Source organism: Myotis myotis, unplaced genomic scaffold (assembly GCF_014108235.1).
Source record: "Myotis myotis isolate mMyoMyo1 unplaced genomic scaffold, mMyoMyo1.p scaffold_m19_p_5, whole genome shotgun sequence".
Taxonomy (NCBI): Eukaryota; Metazoa; Chordata; class Mammalia; order Chiroptera; family Vespertilionidae; genus Myotis; species Myotis myotis.
The window spans coordinates 103802643-103820878 of record NW_023416357.1 but is presented as its reverse complement, the minus strand read 5'-3'; the positions used below and the strand labels follow the sequence as shown (position 1 = coordinate 103820878).

Genomic DNA, 18236 nt, shown 5'->3' with positions numbered 1-18236 from the left:
GCCCTCCCAGCCGCTTTCTCTGCGGGTGTGCACAGGGCCTGGGCCTGGCGTGCAGTTCTCCTCCTGCTCTCTGGCCCATTCTGCCAGCGTCCAGGTGTCAGGGTGGGTGGGGTCCTCCCAGGCAGGCAGGTCTGGGTTCTGTCCACGGGGGCCCTTCTGGCCAAGACCATGTCCAGTGGCCTGAGGCTAGGCACTGCCTGCCGCACAGCAATACTCTCCTTAGAAGGATGATCAAGTTGCCCCTGCCTAGTTCTGGCCCCTAAATCCCAAGTCTCACAAGGTTGGACCAAACCATGGTCCAGGGTGCTGACCCATTCTTAACAGGTTAGAGCAGCCGTGGGCAAACTACGGCCCGCGGGCCGGATCCGACCCGTTTGAAATGAATAAAACTAAAATAAAATAAAAAAAGACCGTACCCTTTTATGTAATGATGTTTACTTTGAATTTATATTAGTTCACACAAACACTCCATCCATGCTTTTGTTCCGGCCCTCCGGTCCAGTTTAAGAACCCATTGTGGCCCTCGAGTCAAAAAGTTAGCCCACCCCTGGGTTAGAGGCTACAGGAATTTAGGGTTAAAGACGTCAGGCTCAGACCAGTTTCTTAATTCAACAAAGATTTATTGAGTGCCTACTGTGCACGAGGCAGTGTTCTAGAAGCTGGGGGTATAGACCACACTGGCAAGGTCCTGACTGAGCCCAGCTGGGACAGTTTCCTGAGCTTCAAGATCATTGTCTCCAATCTTCATCTATTCACTGCTTTCTCCATTTCTTCCCCTCCCACCTTCTTTCCTTCTCTCTCCCACCAACTCCCAGGTCCCTTCTTCTCTGATTAGGCAAGATGCCACCCCTGTGGTCTCCTGCTCCTCCACCCTCCCTCTGCCCCATCATTCCAGTCCCACTGGTGGCTCCTCCTTGAGGGGCCTTGCCAGACCACCCCCGGTCCCAAAGGGCCTCAGGACCAGATGCCCACGCTGGTGCTTGATCCGGGCAGAGCTGTCAGCAAAACCCTTGCCACACTCTGCACACTTGTATGGCTTCTCCCCCGTGTGTGTGCGCCTGTGTTTTACCAGGTCTGAGCTCCGCGGGAACTCCTTCCCACAGAAGCCGCACACATGGGGCTGGCTGAGTCCCGAGGGCTGGGCCCGGACTCGGGGTCGAGGGGCCATGGGCGCTGGGCCGGGGGGGTTATGTGGCCTCAGGAGAGTGGATGGTGGTGGCGGCCGAGCCTGTTCACCACGGTGGGTACGGAGGTGCTTGACTCGGGCTGAACTGTCAGCAAAACCCTTGCCACACTCAGGGCAGAGATAGGGCTTCTCCCCCGTGTGCACCCGATGGTGTTTCACCAGGTCTGAGCTTCGGCGGAAGCCCTTGCCACACTCGGGGCACTTGTGGGGCTTGTCACCCGCGAGTGGTGGGGGTGGCTCCCCAGCCTGTGGGCCCCTGGGCTCTGGCTCCAAGCCAGGCAGGCCAAAAGGCCCGTCACCTGAGTGCGAAGGGCTTCGAGGTGTCAGTGGGGGGCTGGTACCAAGAGGAGGTGGCGGGGAGCTGGAGCTGGGGGGTGGGCTGGGGATCAGGGGAGCCAGGGGGTAGCCTGGGAAGCTGAAGTCCTGCGGCTCCATGTGAGTCAGGCGGTGGCGGAGAAGCGTGGAGCTGAGGCTGAAGGTGCAGTCACACTCAGGGCAGGCGTGAGGCCTCTCGCCGGTGTGGGTGCGGAGGTGCTTGACCCTGGCAGAGCTGTCGGCGAAGCCCTTGCCACACTCAGGGCAGAGGTAGGGCTTCTCTCCCGTGTGCACCCGAAGGTGCTTCACCAGGTCTGAGCCCCGGGCAAATTCCTTTCCACACACATCACAGCCAAAAGGTTTGGGCCCCAGGTGACTGCGCTGGTGGCTCAGAAGACTGCAGCTGAGCACAAATCTTTTGCCGCAATCGGTGCAGATATATGGCTTGTCCTGGGCTTTGGGTCCCTGTGCGGCTGCTGTGGCTGCTCGAGAGGGCGGCCGCCGGGGCACCATGGGCCGGGGGGGCTGCTCCCCACGGTGTGTTCGCTGGTGCTTGATGCGAGCAGAACTGTCGCCAAAGCCCTTGCCACAGATGCCGCACTTGTAGGGCTTCTCGCCCGTGTGTGTCCGCTGGTGCTTCACCAGGTCTGAACTCTGCCGGAAGCTCTTGCCACATTCACCACAGATAGTGGGGCGCTCCCCGGCAGGGACCCTGGACCTAGGAATCTTTGGAGGGCCCTGGGCTGGCGGTCTGGCTCTGTAGGGCTTTTCGCCACTATGAGTTCGCTGGTGTTTGATCCGGGCAGAGCTATCCCCAAAGCCCTTGCCGCAGACCCCACACTTGTAGGGTTTCTCCCCGGTGTGTGTCCGCTGATGTTTCACCAGATCCGACATCTGCCGAAAGCTCTTGCCACACTCGCCACATACAGCAGCCCGATCACTAGCCTGGCCCCAGCGTGGTTCTCCCAGGAGCCGGGGGCCTCTGTCTCGAGCCTGAGGTTTTCCTGGTCCCTCTCTCTGGACCCACAAGTCATCCCAGGTCTGGATGCCTTCAGGCTTGAGAGAGGCATTTCCTACTTCATCACCTGGGGCCAAATCGTCCTCTTCCTTGAACCCCAAGTCATCCTCCTGTGGGGTAGGTTCAAACTCATCTGCCCGAGACATCTCCACATTCTCACCCCCGGGACCTGGGGAAAGAAAAGCGATTTGTAGACCTGCCCTGCCGCTCAGCCCAGAAAGGCTTCTTGACAATCTGTCGTCACAAGGATCTCTCTCTCTCTCTGAGCTTCTAAAGAACTTACTATTGTCTGCGCCTCTCATTAATAATAGTATTTTCCTTTTAACCACGCCTTTGACACGCGCCAATCACCGAACTAAGCATTACTCAACACTTGCAAACGACCCCATGAGGTAATGCCATTACTATGCCCATCTGCAGACTCAGAGAATTTAAGTCACTTGCTCAAGGTTATAAAGATTAGCAAGGAGCACAGCCAGGTTTCTAACTCAGGTCTGTCTGACCCCCAGGCCTGTGTCACCACTACATCATATTGTCCCTATTTAGAAAAACTGGTATTTGCTATTTCAATGCTGTCTTTTTGGTTTTAGCCCATTCTGTAATTTATTACTTCAGTCGTCTGTGTTTACTGGAGATGCCCCAGACACACACCGACCCCTCAAGATGCTTAGGGCTGGTAGGAGAAATAAGGCAAAGCAAAAATAATCATACTTGTGGGTTCAGAATAACTGCACTGTCACCAAAGTAGCAAATGTATAAATACAGAGAGAGAGAGAGAGACAGACAGACAGACAGACACTAGAGGATAAGCTGGAAAGGGAGGTTGGGACTAGGGGCTGAACCGAACACTAAGCTAAGACTCTTAATTAGGAGGCAGAAGGAGCTAGGGGAGGTTTTAGAAGGAGACCAGATCGGATGCAGTCTGGGCTCCATGCGGGCGCAGGGTGCATCGCTGGAGAAAAGCGGGCTGAGGGAGGTGGTTGCCACTGCCCGGTGAGGCAGCAGGAGACCCGCTGCCGGGCACAGGCAGCGAGGGCCGAGGACTGCTGTGGAGGGCGAGTCCCTGAGATGATGCCCTACCGGCCCGGCGCACAGTAGGTGCACAGACACACGGACTCCCTCTGTTTTTGCTCCTGCTCCCCTCTCTCCCTGGAAACACAGTTCATGGCCGATTTTCCTGCGTCTTGGCGAGGCGGAGCCCAGCATCGCGGCCCCCAGCCCAGCTCTCACCTATACATGGCGGCGCATCGCCGCGGCCTCACCTGTGCGGGCGCCGCCCGGCGGCTCCCCTTCCTCGCGGCCGTGCAGGTCCGGACCCCAGGGCTCCCCCGCGCGCTCCATCGCAGGCTCGCCGCCTGGGCAAGGGGACAAGCACAGCCCCGGTCACGCGGCCACGTGCGGCCCGCGCCCGGCCGTTGCCCTCCGCCGGCGGGCGCGGGCACCGGGCACCATCTGGGTCCGAGGTGCCGGGCGCGGCTCCCGGTGCCCGCCCCGCACCCCCGCCCCCGCCGGCGCCCCTGCACCTGCTGCTCCTTCCGGCTCGCGGCCGCCCGCCCCCTGGGCGCCTCCGGCTCCGCCGCCCCGCGCTCCCCGGAGCCCCGGGGTGAGCGCGGCGCCCGGGCCCCCGACAGCTCTGGGATGCGGGCTCCGCGTCCAACGGGGAGGGGACTCGGACCAGCGTCCCGGGGCGGCCGCCGGGGGCGGGGACGGGAAACGGAAGAGCGGGCCGCGCGGAGCCGCTCTAGGACCCGGAGGAGCCGCGCGCCGGGGGCGGCCGGGCGGTCGGCCGAGCTCGGGGGCGGCGGGCGGGCGGGCGGGGAGGGGGCGGCTCTGAGCCGAGGACGGGCCCGAACTCGGTGGTATTAACCGTGTGCCTCCTGCTGACGAGCCGGACGCTCCCAACTGTCGCTGGGCCGGGCCCTCGGGTCGGCGGCCGGGGAGACAAAGAGCTCCCGCCGCGGACCGGCCGGGGTGCGGGGCCGGCCGGCAGACAAAGGGCGGCGGCGACCTGCGGCGGGGGCGTGGCTCCGAGGCGCTGGGAACAAAGCCGGCCGGCCCGCGCCTCGGAACAAAGCGGGGCCGGTCTGCGCGCCGCGGGCCGGGTGGGGGCGGGGCGGGGCGGGGGATGGGCCGGGGCGGCGCGCAGACGGAGGCCGGGTGCCTCCGGGGACGCCGCTGGGGAGAGGCGGGCGGAGGCGTCGGACCTGCGGCCGGAGCGGAGCCCCGGAGCCGGACTCAGAGTCGTGCCCTGAGGGCGCCGAGTCTGCAGACGCTGAGGCCGAGCCGAGAGGCCGCGGCTGATGCAGAAACAGATACACGGTCATGGAGCGGAGGCGGAGGAGCTGAGAACAGCCAGGGTCCTGGAGAGGCAGGGCTCCAGGCCGAGCAACGAAGACAATGAAACCAGCAGAGACATAGGGCCACGGGGAGACCAAGACCCGGGACAGGTCGCAGCCCTGCCCAAGGCCGCGCCGGGAGAGGCGGAAACCTAAGCCCCGTTTCCCAGCTTGGGGGGCCCTGGCTGGGCCTGAGTCCCAGTGTCTGTCCTTTGGGGCGGCCTTTCTGTGGGGCCGAGCGCTTGGGAGTCCCTGCAGCCCGTCTGATGATGGGGAGGGGGGACAGTATTAATCCACATTTATTAGCCACTCTTTGCTAAGCCAAGAATGTGGTATCAAGCGATGGAACGCATGTAAGATTTGTCCTTGGGGTGCTGCCAGGCTGAAGGGACAAGCACGCAGATCGTGGAAAATGAACGCCAAGGCCTGTGTTACTTGCCCCCGTAGCGGGAGGGCAGGAGGCGTTCTGATGGGGGAACGAGTCCGCTTGATTCTGGGTGTCTGTGTGCGTGGATGTTAGACAGAAACAAGGACCACAAGTCAACACCTGCGTATGGCTCACCAACCAATCTAGACAATGTTTAGGCCTTGGAAATAATACAAAGAAGCTTATGCGGAAGCGCTCGGCCCACTGGAGTGTGGAAATGTGCAGATGACCCGATACCGAAGGGGAGTAGTGCAGAGAGCGGGATACCTCTGTAGAGTGTAGTGGCGTTGGACCTGCTTTAAGGTCATTTGTTTGATTTCTGGCTTTGTCACTGACTACTGTTTGACCTTGGGGAAAGTACTTCTGTTTCCTCAACTGTGAAATGGGAACATTAATACCTCATTTGAATGGTTGAAGATTAGTATGTGTAAAATCACTTTGCAAAAAAATATCAGCCGTTGGTCCTTTGGCGCCGCTAGAGTAACCAAGGAAGGTGTGGCATTTTTGAGCTGGTACTTCAAGGACAGCTAAGATTTCAAAGTCCAAAGTCTTTGTGCCTGACAGCTGAAGTGGGGGCTGAATGAAGAACTCCATACGGAGGGAATGAAATGCACAGTGGCCCACATACTAACTGAAAACCTAGAATGTGCTAGCAGATTGCGATCCAAGATGATTAAGACCTATCCTCAAAGAGGGCAATTGAGAACATTCCCATTTTAATGTGTCGTGAGTTTATATAATAGGAAAGCAGTGAAAGCGTGTGTGGTAAGTTTATTCATTTATGCCACAGACATTTGAGGGTCCAACATGTGGCAGGTATCTGTGGCAGCAAACAGGTAAGAAGTTAAAAAATGGCCAAGAGCTAGCCCCTCTTGAAGGAACCTTCCCCCCAAAGCTGAGCAGCCCACACATCATACTCTTGCAGAGCTGGCTTTGACTGAGAAGACAAAGCCGCGAGTTACTAGGTCTGAACCTGAACTTGGGTTTAAAGATACAGTAGCCCCTCCAGGAAATGAAAACATAGCAAGATAAAAAGAACTAATCCAAATAAAAACTATGTAGATATGTGTAAACATATTTTTAAATATGTTTTTATTGATTTCAGAGAATAAGGGAGGAGAGAGGAAACATCAAGGATGAGAGAGAGCCAAAACCGGTTTGGCTCAGTGGAGAGAGCGTCGGCCTGCGGACTGAAGGGTCCCAGGTTCGATTCCGGTCAAGGGCATGTACCTGGGTTGCGGGCACATCCCCAGTGGGAGATGTGCAGGAGGCAGCTGATCGATGTTTCTCTCTCATCGATGTTTCTAACTCTCTATCTCTCTCCTTTCCTCTCTGTGAAAAAATCAATAAAATATATTTAAAAAAAAAAAGGATGAGAGAGAATCATTGATCTGCTGCTTCCTACCTGCCCCCCTACTGGGGACTGAGCCTGCACCCTGGGCAACCTGCAGCCCGCCCTGACCAGAATCGAACTGGCAACCTCCTGTGTATGGGTTGATGCTCAGCCACTGAACCACACCGGCCTGGCTAAAAATATATTTAAAAAAATAAAAATAACTAATCCAGATTATTAAATGGAAAAACTGCTGTGTACCATGCATTGCCCCTTAGGAAGCTCAAGGTGGGATCTTTGTCTAAACAACCCCCAGACCTTATCACATGAATGACTATGCATGATTTGTTGGAGTTAAAAAGCATATAAATAGAATATTGCATCACTATTAATTCACATCATCTCTAAACTTAACACAAAAGACCAGCCAAGCACCTTTTCTGCAGAGCAAATTTTAAAAATATATTTATTGATTTTTTAGTGAGTGAGGGAGACAGAAACATTGATTTGTTCCACTTACTATTTTTTAAAATGTTTTTATTGATTTCAGAGAGAAAGGGAGAGAGTGAGAAACATCAGCATCAATCAGTTGACTCCTGCACGCACCCCAACCTGGGATAGAACCAGCAACCCAGACAAGTGCCCTGACTGGGACTTGAACTGGCGACCTTTCAGTGCACAGGACGATTGCCCAACCAACTGAGCCACACTGGCTAGAGCTATGTTACTTCCTTTGACTCAGCAATTCCTTTTATAGGAATTAGGCCCAAGGAAATGGCTGGACAAGTACACAATGATATTACCACAAAGATGTTCGTCCCTGCTCAACATTGCTTATCCCAGTGGAGAATGCGAATCAACCTAAATACTGAGCATCTGTAAAAATAGCAAAGTAGAAGTGCATTTATTATCATAGAAAGAAAAAGAAAAAATGTACAAAGAATAAAAAATAAAAGAAAGCTGTATAGCCCTGGCTGGTTTGGCTCAGTGGATAGAGCGTTGGCCTTCAGACTAAAGGGTCCCTGGTTCGATTCTAGTCAAGGGCACATGCCCAGGTTGTGGGTTTATCCCCAGTGTGGGGCGTGCAGGAGGCAGCCAGTCAATGATTCTCTCTCATCATTGATGTTTCTATCTCCCTCTCCTTTCCTCTCTGAAATCAATAAAAATATATATTTTAAAAGAGAAAGATGTATAGAACATACTAGTATGAATGGACAGAAACAGGCTTCCAAACAAAGTTATAGTATGATCCTATTTTTGTAAATATATATTAATATGTAGAGGCATAGGAGAAAATCTAGAAAGATAAAAAGGCTTAATAGTGTGATATTAGATGTAAATTTTTCTAATCTATTTGCATTTTTTAAAATTTTCTATGAGAATATGTGTTGGTTGTACAATAAATGAATATACATGTTTATTTTACATGTTATTTTAAATATATTTTATTGATTTCAGAGAGGAAGGGAGAGGGAGAGAGAGATAGAAACATCAATGATGAGAGAGAATCATTGATCGGCTGCCTCCTACACACCCCAAATTGGGGATCGAGCCCGCAACCCAGGTATGCGTCCTGACTGGGAATTGAACCATGACCTTGTGGTTCATAGGTCAATAACCACTGAACCATGCCAGCCAGGCCCATGTTATTGTCTTAAAGGTTGCTGAATAACTCAGGGAAGAGCTGATCAGAGTCTGAACCGAGGGCAGGAGCAAGAGGGTAGAGGGTATAGAAAGAAAGGGACCAATTTTTCTGATTGATAGGAAGCACTTGGACACACATTGGCTATATCCTGTGGAGAGCAAGGGTGGGGGGGAGTTCAGTTTTAACTGACAGTAGGGCTGCTCAGCCTGATGAGCAAGGAGGAAGGATTGTGGTGAAGGGAGAGGAGCATTTTCCCTTCCCGTGGCTTCTGGAAGGACTGTTTATCCCTCTTACACTACCTTAGCATCAGTGCTGTCACACTTTTGGCTATTTCTGTCTCCCCAGAGGACCGTAAGTAACCCTGACTGATTCACTCTGTTTGGATCCTCAGCAACGAATTTACAAGAACGCACTAGATGTGAACTGGTGGCACTGTCACACCCCCAGCTCATTCCATAACAATACTAGCATTCTGTGCGGGCTCATCTCATCTGCCGGGCACGGTACTAACAGCTTTTTGTGTATTAGATCATATCTTCATCATGACCCTATCAGGTAGAATTTGTTGATGGTGCCATTTAACAGATAAAGAAACTAAGTCAGGGACTCTTTCCTCCTCCCCACTTGGGCATCTGTACTCGTTCTTCAATAAATCTCCGCCTTTGCTATACCACCTTCAAAAAAAATAAAAGAAAAAGAAAGTAAGTCACAGAGAGGTTAAAGGAAAATGCCATGGTCACACAACTAGTAAGAGGACACTCTTAATGTCTCTATAATCATGTGAAGTTTGCACAACTTCTGTGAATTCAGTGTGGCAGGAGCTTCCAAACCCATTTGGTAGATGAGAAAAGTGAGGCTCAGAGGTGATTTTTCCCAAGGTTACATGAGGGGAACAGTACTAAAAACGGAGTTGAAGTAAAGGTAAGATATACACATGGCAACATGGATAAATCTTCAAAATAGTGCTGAATTGCCCGGCCGGCGTGGCTCAGTGGTTGAACATCGACCTATGAACCAGGAGATTGAGGTTCTATCCCTGGTCAGGGCACATGCCCGGGTTGCGGGCTCGATCCCCAGTGTGGGGTGTGCAGGAGACAGCTGATCAATGATTCTCTCTCATCGTTGATGTTTCTGTCTCTCTCTTCCTCTCCCTTCCTCTCTGAAATCAATAAAAATATATTTTTAGCCAAAACCGGTTTGGCTCAGTGGATAGAGTGTCGGCCTGCGGACTGAGAGGTCCCGGGTTCGATTCCGGTCGAGGGCATGTACCTGGGTTGCGGGCATATCCCCAGTGGGAGATGTGCAGGAGGCAGCTGATCGATGTTTCTCTCTCATCGATGTTTCTAACTATCTCTCTCCCTTCCTCTCTGTAAAAAATCAATAAAATATATATTTAAAAAAAATATATATATATTTTTAAAAATAGTACTGAAAAAAAAAACACACACACACAATAAAGTAGCAAAAATAAATAAATAAATAAATAAATAGTACTGAGCCCTGGTCAGTTTGGTTCAGTGGGTAGAGCATCTGCCTGCAGACTGAAGGGTCCCAGGTTCAATTCCAGTTAAGGGCATGTACCTTGGTTGCAGGCACATCCCCAGTGGGGAGTGTGCAGGAGGCAGCTGATCAATATTTCTCTCTCCTCGATGTTTCTAACTCTCTATTCCTTTCCCTTCCTCTCTGTAAAAAAAAATCAATAAGATATATTTTAAAAAAATAGTGCTGAATGAAAAAATTCACAGAAATGTATTCATATATTTATATATTAATATATAAAACCATTTGCATAAATTTATACTGTATACTAGCCCTAGCTGGTGTGGCTCAGTTGGTTGGAGCATCATTCTGTACACCGAAAGGAGAATTTGATTCCCCATCAGGGCATTTACCCAGGTTGTGGGTTGGGGTATGTGCAGGAAACAACTGATAGATGTTTCTCTCTCTCTTTCTCTTTCCCTTTCTCTAAAATAAATAATAATGAAATAAAAAATGTACTGTATTGTACACATATTTCAAAATTTATACAATACAAAAATTACCCATTAAACTCATTAGAGTGAAGAGGGGAAAGGGTTGAGCTATAGGCTGTATTAATCTGCTCAGGCTGCCATAAGAGAATGCCACAATCTTAAATAGACATTTATTTTCTCGTAGTTCTAGAGATTGGAAGTCCAAATTCAAGGTGCCAGCAGGGTTGGTTTCTGGCGAGACCTCTCTCCAGAGGCTGTAGATTGCCGTCTTCTCACTGGTCCTTACATGGTCTTTCCTCTCTGCAGAGAGAGATCAGTGGTATCTCTTCTCATGACTCCAGACCTACCAGATGAGGGCCCCACACTTATGACCTCATTTCACCTTGATTACCTCCTTAAAGGCCCTATCTCCAATACAATCACGTTGGGGGTTAGGGTTCCCACACATGAATTTTTGAGAAACACAAGTCAGTCCATAACATGGGCTAAAAGGGACATAATAAAACCACAAGAAGTGGAGAAAGAAAATGGGCAGGATCCAGATCAAGCAGGCCCTTACAAGGCATAATAATGAGACTAGCTTTTTTATTTTTTAAAAATATTTTTTCATTCATTTGAGAGAGAGAGAGAGAGAGAGAGAGAGAGAGAGAGAGAGAGAGAGATCAATGATGGATCCAGCCAGCAGCCAGGCATATGCCTGGACTGGGAATCGAACGATGACCTCCTGGTTTTTAGGTCGACGCTCAACCACTGAGCCATGCCGGCTGCCCTAGCTTTTTTTTTTTTTTTTTTTTTAATGCTAGCTTTTTGTATTGTTGTTGTTAATCCTCACCTGAGGATATTTTCCCATTGCTTTTTCAGAGAAAATAGAAGGGAAGGAGGGATGGGGAGAGAGTGAAACATCGATGTGAGAGAGACCATGGACTGGCTACCTCCCCAGCGTGCCCTGTCCAGGGGGTGGGGAGCCCAAGTACGTGCCTGCCCTTGACGGGGAATCAAACCTGCGGTCCTTCAGTGTGCAGGCCCGAATCTACAGAAACCCACTTTGCCACACTGGCCAGGGCAAGGAGACTAGCTTTAAAGGCTCAGAGAGGCCCTGGCCTGTGTGGCTTAGTTGGTTGAGCATCCTCCTGTGCACTTAAAGGTTGCTGGTTCTGAAAGGTCAGTCGGAGGCCGAAAAAACAGGTGACACAGGCTTTATTAGAGGAAAGACCTGGCGGGCTGTCTCGCAAAGGGAGAGCAGCAGCTCGTGCAGCGATAAGAACTCTTATTTAAGGAGAATGAGGAAGACAGGAGGGCTTGGGGTACTTGGTGAGAGCTGGTTGGTTAGTCAATGTATATGTCCATACAAGGTGTTCCTTCTGGGTTGGGGCCACATCACATTTACAGTAAGTCATCGCCATTCCAGGGACGGGTGGGTTTAGTAATCACATTCCCGGGAAAGGTGAGTCTATCAGGTTCAATTCCAGGTCAGGGCACATGCCTGGGTTACCGATTTCTGGCTTGATAGGGGGAGAAGGGGTTGTGCAGGAGGCAAGTGATCAATGTTTCACATGGATGTTTCACTCTCTCTCTCTCCATTCCTCTCACTCTAAAAGTCTTTGAAAAAATAAAACTCAAGAAAAAATCTTTTTTAAAAAAGGCTCAGAACCCTACCTGGTTTGGCTTAGTGGATAGAGCATAGGCCTGTGGACTGAAGAGCCCTGGGTTCAATTTTGATCAAGGGTATATGCCCAGTTGCTGGCTCAAGCCCCAGTAGGGGGCGTGCAGGAGGTAGCCAATGATTCTCATCATTGATGCTTCTATCTCCCTCTCCCTTCCCCTCTGAAATCAATAAAGATATATTTTTAAGATAAATAAATAAATAAAATAATTTTTTTAAAAAAGGCTCAGAGAAGTCACTCAGTTCATAAATGCTAAGGTCAATTGATATATAACTGATTGACTCCACAGTTCATGTAATCTGAAACCATTGAGTCCTGATAAAGTGGAAATGTGTGTATTTCATTTTACATTAGGGAAACGGAGTTCAGAGAGGCCAAATGACTTGCCTAGGGCCGCATAGAAGAAGTTCTTTCTGAGTTTTATTGGCACTTTCTGTGTGCCAGGCCTTGTGTAAGACACGGAGGATATAGAAATTAGGGAAACATGGCCCCTGCCCTTAGAAAGCCCAGCCATGAATAGAAGAGACATCCAGGTAAGCAAATGTGGTCATTGGAGGGGCCTGTTAAAGGTGCTGGGAAGTCCAGAGGAGGGAAAATGACTCTGCCTAGGGTAAGTTGAGGAAGATTTCAGAGGAGGAAGAGCCCTTTTAATCAAATCCTTGAAGGATGAAGAGTTCACCTGATGCAAAAAAAGGAAAAGCTCGGTATGGGCAGAGTCCAGGACGCGGGCCCTTGCGAAGGGAGAGTGAGTAAAGGCGTGATGAGGCCAGATGGGGAAGGCTTTGCTGCCGGGCGGGAAATCGGACTTGATTCTGAGCTCGCTGGGGAACCCTGGAAGAGTTTCAAGCAGGGAATGCCTTGGCCAGGATTCTAAGGACGGTCTCTCTGGCGGTTGTCCAATGACCTGTAGTCTTTTTAAGAATCCATTGCATTTAAAGAAAAAAAATCCATTGTACGAGCTGGTGAGAAAAAATGACGGCCCCTCCCACCTCCAATCCTTTTATGGGTTTTATCACTTAGACCGAGGATTTTTTTTTTTTTTAACCATCTCTGTCAAAGCCTTCATCTCACTGCTAGACAGACCAACCTGCTTCCTTCCTCTCCGCCTACACTGCACCTCCCACCAGGGTGATGCACCAGACAATGGGACTTGGGAGAAAGGTGTGCAAAGGACAGAGGGGTTCAAGCTTCCCGTAGGGATGATGGGCAAAGGGATCCAGATGGTGAGGACCCCAGGTGTTCTTGGTCTTGGCTTTCCCCACCTCTCGGGGCCAGTTAAGCATCTCAGCTTCCTACATTGCCCGCCCCCTTGCTTGCTGCACTCAACTTCCTGCCTCACCAGAGGAAGTGGGGAGAGACAGCAGGTACAGCAACAGCGACGGGGGCCATGGTGAGTCCTTATGCCTAAGAATCCAGGTCCCCAGGCCTCAACCGCCAGGGCAGCCAGGCCCAGGTCAACCCACAGTTCTAGCCCTTGAGATCAGGTTATACTGGGGGCCCTGTCTGCAGCTCCCAGCAGCCTGATATTGTCTACCCCCCACCAACAGGACAAGGAGTATGTGGGTTTCGCAGCCCTTCCCAACCAGCTGCACCGCAAGTCCATCAAGAAGGGGTTTGACTTCACACTCATGGTGGCAGGTCTGGGGGTTTTGGAGGTGGTGGGTCCTCAAGAGACCCTGGCTGTCCTCTGACCTGACCAACTGGGCCTGCCTGTCCACAGGGGAGTCAGGCCTGGGGAAATCCACCCTCATCAACAGCCTGTTTCTCACCAACCTCTATGAGGATCGGCAACTGCCAGAGGCCAGCGGTAAGACCCTCCCCATCCTCTCCAGGCCCTCTACCCCCTCCTATCTCCCCAGGCTACACTATCTTCCTTTCCATCTGCACTCCCATGACTTTCTGGGGGACTCGGGCAGCTTACGGCTTCTTCCCCTAAAAACAATAGGTGGGGGCAATTGTGATACTGAGAAAGGAAACTAGTCCTTCCTCAGACCCCTACCCAGTTCCCTGATCTCTTCCCGTACCCATAGCTCGCTTGACACAAACGCTGACCATTGAGCGTCGGGGCGTGGAGATCGAGGAGGGGGGCATTAAGGTGAAGCTGACCTTGGTGGACACACCTGGCTTTGGGGACTCGGTGGATTGCTCAGACTGGTGAGGAGCGGGGGAGGGAATGAAGGATAGTCTCCCAATATGGCTGGCTACTTGGTGGAAACTGAGGGGTCAGTGACAGGGCTGGTCTGCCCTGGCCTCCCACCCACCCTGACTGAAAGGTGGGGGGCATTTCTGGTGGCTGTGTGTCCCAAAGTGCCCTGTGCTTCCCGACATCTCACTTAGGACCCTGCCAGTTTCCCGACTTCTTTGGTTGGAGACAAAGAAACTACTCCCCACCCCCACAGTCCTGGCTAGTCTTGCCCCCTTCCCTGCCTGCCGTGTGACCCCTGCTCTCCCACCACATGCTCTCTCCCTCCCCACACCCCAGCTGGCTGCCCGTGGTGCGCTTCATTGAGGAGCAATTTGAGCAGTACCTTAGGGACGAGAGCGGCCTGAACCGGAAGAACATCCAGGATTCCCGTGTCCACTGCTGCCTCTACTTCATCTCACCCTTTGGCCGGGGGTCTGAGGGCCGCCCTGGGGGTGGGGCGTTTGGGGAGGGCTTGGGAGGTGACTCCATATCCGGAGACCAAGCCCTGGCCAATCCTTGGGTGCAGGCTCCGGCCCCTAGATGTGGCCTTCCTCCGGGCGGTGCACGAGAAAGTCAACATCATCCCAGTCATTGGCAAAGCAGATGCCCTGATGCCCAGAGAAACCCAGGCTCTCAAGCAGAAGGTGGGTGTGGTGACTTTTGACCTTTGGCCCCACATGAAGCCAAAAGTCATGCTCAAACCTGAACTCAGCTTTTTTTAAAAAATATATATTTTATTGATTTTTTACAGAGAGGAAGGGAGAGGGATAGAGAGTTAGAAACATCGATGAGAGAAAACCATTGATCAGTTGCCTCCTGCACACCTCCCACTGGGGATGTGCCCGAAACCAAGGCACATGCCCTTGACCGGAGTCGAACCTGGGACCCTTCAGTCCACAGGCCGATGCTCTACCCACTGAGCCAAACTGGTCAGGGCCTGAACTCAGCTTTGACTCCTTTGATCTTGGGGTAGGCTTCTTGGAGCATGATGTGTAATGCTATTAGAGTTTCTGCGGAAGGTAGGTAGTGAGCTGCCTGAAAGAGCCGTGCCTCTGGAAGCTCAGAATGGAACCCCTGGGCTGGATGCCTAGCCTGTCTGAGGGTAGGAACATAGACGTGATGACCCCGGATGCCCCCCACCCTCCAGTGTCTTCAGAGCCCGCGCCTACTGTTTCTGCTTCTATGTCTCTCTCCGGGTATTTTGGAATCTGCCTCATCTTAGAATCTTTCCAGGATTCTGCCTTGGCTGTTAGGGTGTCTTTGTCCCAGTCTTTTCACCCTGTGACTGTCCCATTATCTCTGAGATTTTATGTTCATTTCTTTTATTTGTTTTTTGTTAATCCTCACCCGAGGATATTTTTTCCATTGCTTTTTATTTTAATTTTTTTATTAAATTCAGTGTGATGCCCCTCCCTTGTGTGAGATTTGTGTTTCTTTTTTAAATATATTTTTATTGATTTCAGAGAGGGAGGTAGAGGGAAATATAGAAACATCAATGATGAGAAAGAATCATTGATTGGCTGCCTTCTGCAAGCCCCCCACTGGGGGTCGAGCCCACAACCTGGGTACGTGCCCTTGACTGGAATCAAACCTGGGACCTTTCAGTTGGCAGGTTGACACTCTATCCACTGAGCAAAACTGGCTAAGGCTCCATTGATTTTTAGAGAGTGGAAGAAACAGGGAGAGAAAGAGAGAGAGAAAGACAGATGTGAGAGAGACACAATTGGTTGCCTCCCACACAGGGCTGGGGATTGAGCCTGTAACTGAGGTACGTGCCCTTGACCAGAACTGAACCTGGGACCTTTCAGTCCGAGGGCCAGCACTCTATCCACTGAGCCAAACTGGCTAGAGCATTTTTTTTTTTTTTATTGATTTTAGAGAGAGAAGGGAGAGGGAGAGATACATTGACATGAGAAACATGACTTGCCTCCTCCACACACCCTGACCAGGGACAGAACCTGAAACCTGGGCATGTGCCCTGACCAGGAATCAAACCTTCAACCTTTCGGTGCCCAGGATGATGCTCAACCAAGTGAGCCACACAGCCCAGGGCTGCACTTTCAGTTCATTTCTCACCATCTGTCTTTCCTGTCTGACCACCCAGTGTCTGTATCTGAGCACTTTTTTTTGGTAAATCCTCACTTGAGGATATTTTTTCATTGACTTTTAGAGAGAGTGGGAGGGGGAGAGACAGAGAAACATTGATTAGTTGCCTCCTGCAGGTGCCCCAATCAGGGCCAGGGATCAAACCTGCAACCTAGGTAGGTGCCCTTGACTGGAATCCAACCCAGGACCATTCAATCCACAGGCCGATGCTCTATCCACTGAGCCAAACTGGCTAGGGCAAGTGTCAGTATCTGAATCTGCCTGGGCCATGCAATGTCTGTTGTTCACAGCCTCTGTGATTCTCACTGTCTCTGCATCTGTTTGCTCTGAGATCCGGGACCAGTTGAAGGAGGAGGAAATCAACATCTACCAGTTCCCCGATTGTGACTCAGATGAGGATGAAGACTTCAAGAGGCAGGATGCCGAGATGAAGGTGCAGAGGCAAGGGAGGAAGGGGCCGAGAAGCAGGGGAGGCAGAGGTGGAGGTGGAAGCTGAGGAAGAAGCTTCTGTCCTTGAGGGGCCAGTGGTGATCCTGATTCCCACCCTCTAGGAAAGCATCCCTTTCGCAGTTGTCGGTTCATGCGAGGTAGTGAGGGACAAAGGCACCCGACCAGTGAGGGGACGCCGCTACTCCTGGGGCACCGTGGAGGGTGAGTAAGGCTGGGCGTGCATTCTGAGGCCAGCGGGGAGCCCAGGCCACCGCCAAGTCAACCGCACCCAACATGTGATGGCGGGTGAGCTCCGGTCTGGGAGGTCCTAGGAGCCAGATGAGAGGTCTTTGAGCTGCAGAGGTGGACCCTCCCCAGGAGCGGGGTGGGATTTCGGGCAGACCTTACCCAGAGGGTGGGCCCGGACCCGGCAGCTTCCTGATGCACACGGTGGTCCCCCAGTGGAGAACCCACATCACTGCGATTTCCTGAACCTGCGACGGATGCTGGTGCAGACACACCTGCAGGACCTGAAGGAGGTGACACACGATCTGCTCTATGAGGGCTACCGGGCCCGCTGTCTACAGAGCCTGGCCCGGCCTGGGGCTCGCGATCGGGCCAGCCGCAGGTGAGAGCCGCAGTGGACTCACAGGTGCTCCATGATCTCGCCCTCACCACATCCATGACCCCGCCTTGACCCCGCCTTCACCATCCAGATCTTTTTCCCCAAGTCTTTCCCCACCCAGCTAGCTTCCGGCCCTAACCTCAAGGACAAGAGCCCACCTCCTAGAGGCCAACCCCCTTCCAGGCCCCGCCTCGCGGTCGTGACCCACACAACCACGGTCCCGCCCTTGATTCCTATTCCTTTTCCTCCCTCTAGTAAGCTTTCCCGCCGGAGCACCACGGAGATCCCGCTGCCCATGCTGCCCCTGGCCGAGACGGAGAAGCTGATCCGCGAGAAAGACGAAGAGGTGAGCCAGCAGCCCGCCCCCCACTGACCAAAGCCCCAGTCCTCTTCGAAGAAGCCGCCCTCCGGCCACGCCCGGCCCCACCGCCTGCGATCTTGCCCCACAGCTGCGTCGCATGCAAGAGATGCTGGAGAAGATGCAGGCGCAGGTGCAGCAGAGCCAGGCTCAGGGCGAGCAGTCGGCCGCTCTGTGAGGACCCCCGCCGGTGCCGCTTTACATCCGCTCCGCCTTCGTCCGTCTCTTGTCCAATCCCCGAGCCCCGGCGGCCCCGCGCCTCGCCCCGAGCCGCCCTGGCACTGGGCTCTGGGCCAACAGTTCTCCCAACCCCAGAGCTGGCGGTCCTGCCTTTGGCCCCGTCCCGCCCCCCGCCCCTCCCGGAGCCGGGGCTTCCAGCCAAGCCCCAGTAAACCCCGACTAAGGTTCCTGCCCTGGCCAGTGTGGCTCAGCGGGTTGACCGCTGTCCCGTGCACCGAAAGGTCACTGGTCAGACTCCGGTCAGGGCACAAGGCCAGATGCCGCCCCGGCCGGGGTGCGTTCGGGAGGCAACTGCAACCGATCGATGTTCCCTGTTTCTCTCTCGCATCGATGTTCCTCAAATAGATGTCATTTTCTCTCTAAGATCAATTAAAACATTAAAAAACAAAACTAAGT

At 52.6% G+C, this 18236-nt stretch overlaps 2 protein-coding genes across 8 annotated transcripts; one reads left to right on the top strand and one right to left on the bottom strand.

Moving 5' to 3' along the window:
• Positions 1-599: 599 nt before the first annotated feature.
• ZNF48 (zinc finger protein 48) lies at positions 600-4535 on the bottom strand. 2 transcript variants are annotated; one of them, XM_036310138.1, is made up of 3 exons: positions 4387-4535; positions 3782-3874; positions 600-2688 (listed from the first exon to the last, which is right to left on the bottom strand). In XM_036310138.1, the coding sequence occupies exons 2-3, from the start codon at positions 3858-3860 to the stop codon at positions 887-889; spliced, it is 1881 nt and encodes a 626-aa protein (XP_036166031.1). In that variant the 5' UTR covers positions 3861-3874; positions 4387-4535; the 3' UTR covers positions 600-886. The 2 variants fall into 2 exon arrangements, with proteins under 2 accessions (XP_036166031.1, XP_036166032.1); XM_036310139.1 differs by lacking the exon at positions 4387-4535 and adding an exon at positions 4043-4244.
• A 7595-nt stretch (positions 4536-12130) lies between these two features.
• Positions 12131-18210, top strand: SEPTIN1 (septin 1). Of its 6 annotated transcripts, none has more exons than XM_036310286.1 (11): positions 12133-13058; positions 13445-13535; positions 13618-13704; positions 13928-14051; positions 14380-14514; positions 14609-14726; positions 16520-16621; positions 16740-16839; positions 17080-17245; positions 17498-17588; positions 17692-18210. In XM_036310286.1, exons 1-11 carry the CDS (start codon positions 13029-13031, stop codon positions 17776-17778), a joined length of 1131 nt encoding a protein of 376 aa, XP_036166179.1. In that variant the 5' UTR covers positions 12133-13028; the 3' UTR covers positions 17779-18210. The 6 variants fall into 6 exon arrangements, with proteins under 6 accessions (XP_036166177.1, XP_036166179.1, XP_036166178.1 ...); XM_036310281.1 differs by lacking the exon at positions 12133-13058 and adding an exon at positions 13097-13287 and having other exon boundaries at positions 13445-13509; XM_036310287.1 differs by lacking the exon at positions 12133-13058 and adding an exon at positions 13178-13287.
• The last annotated feature ends 26 nt before the right edge of the window (positions 18211-18236 follow it).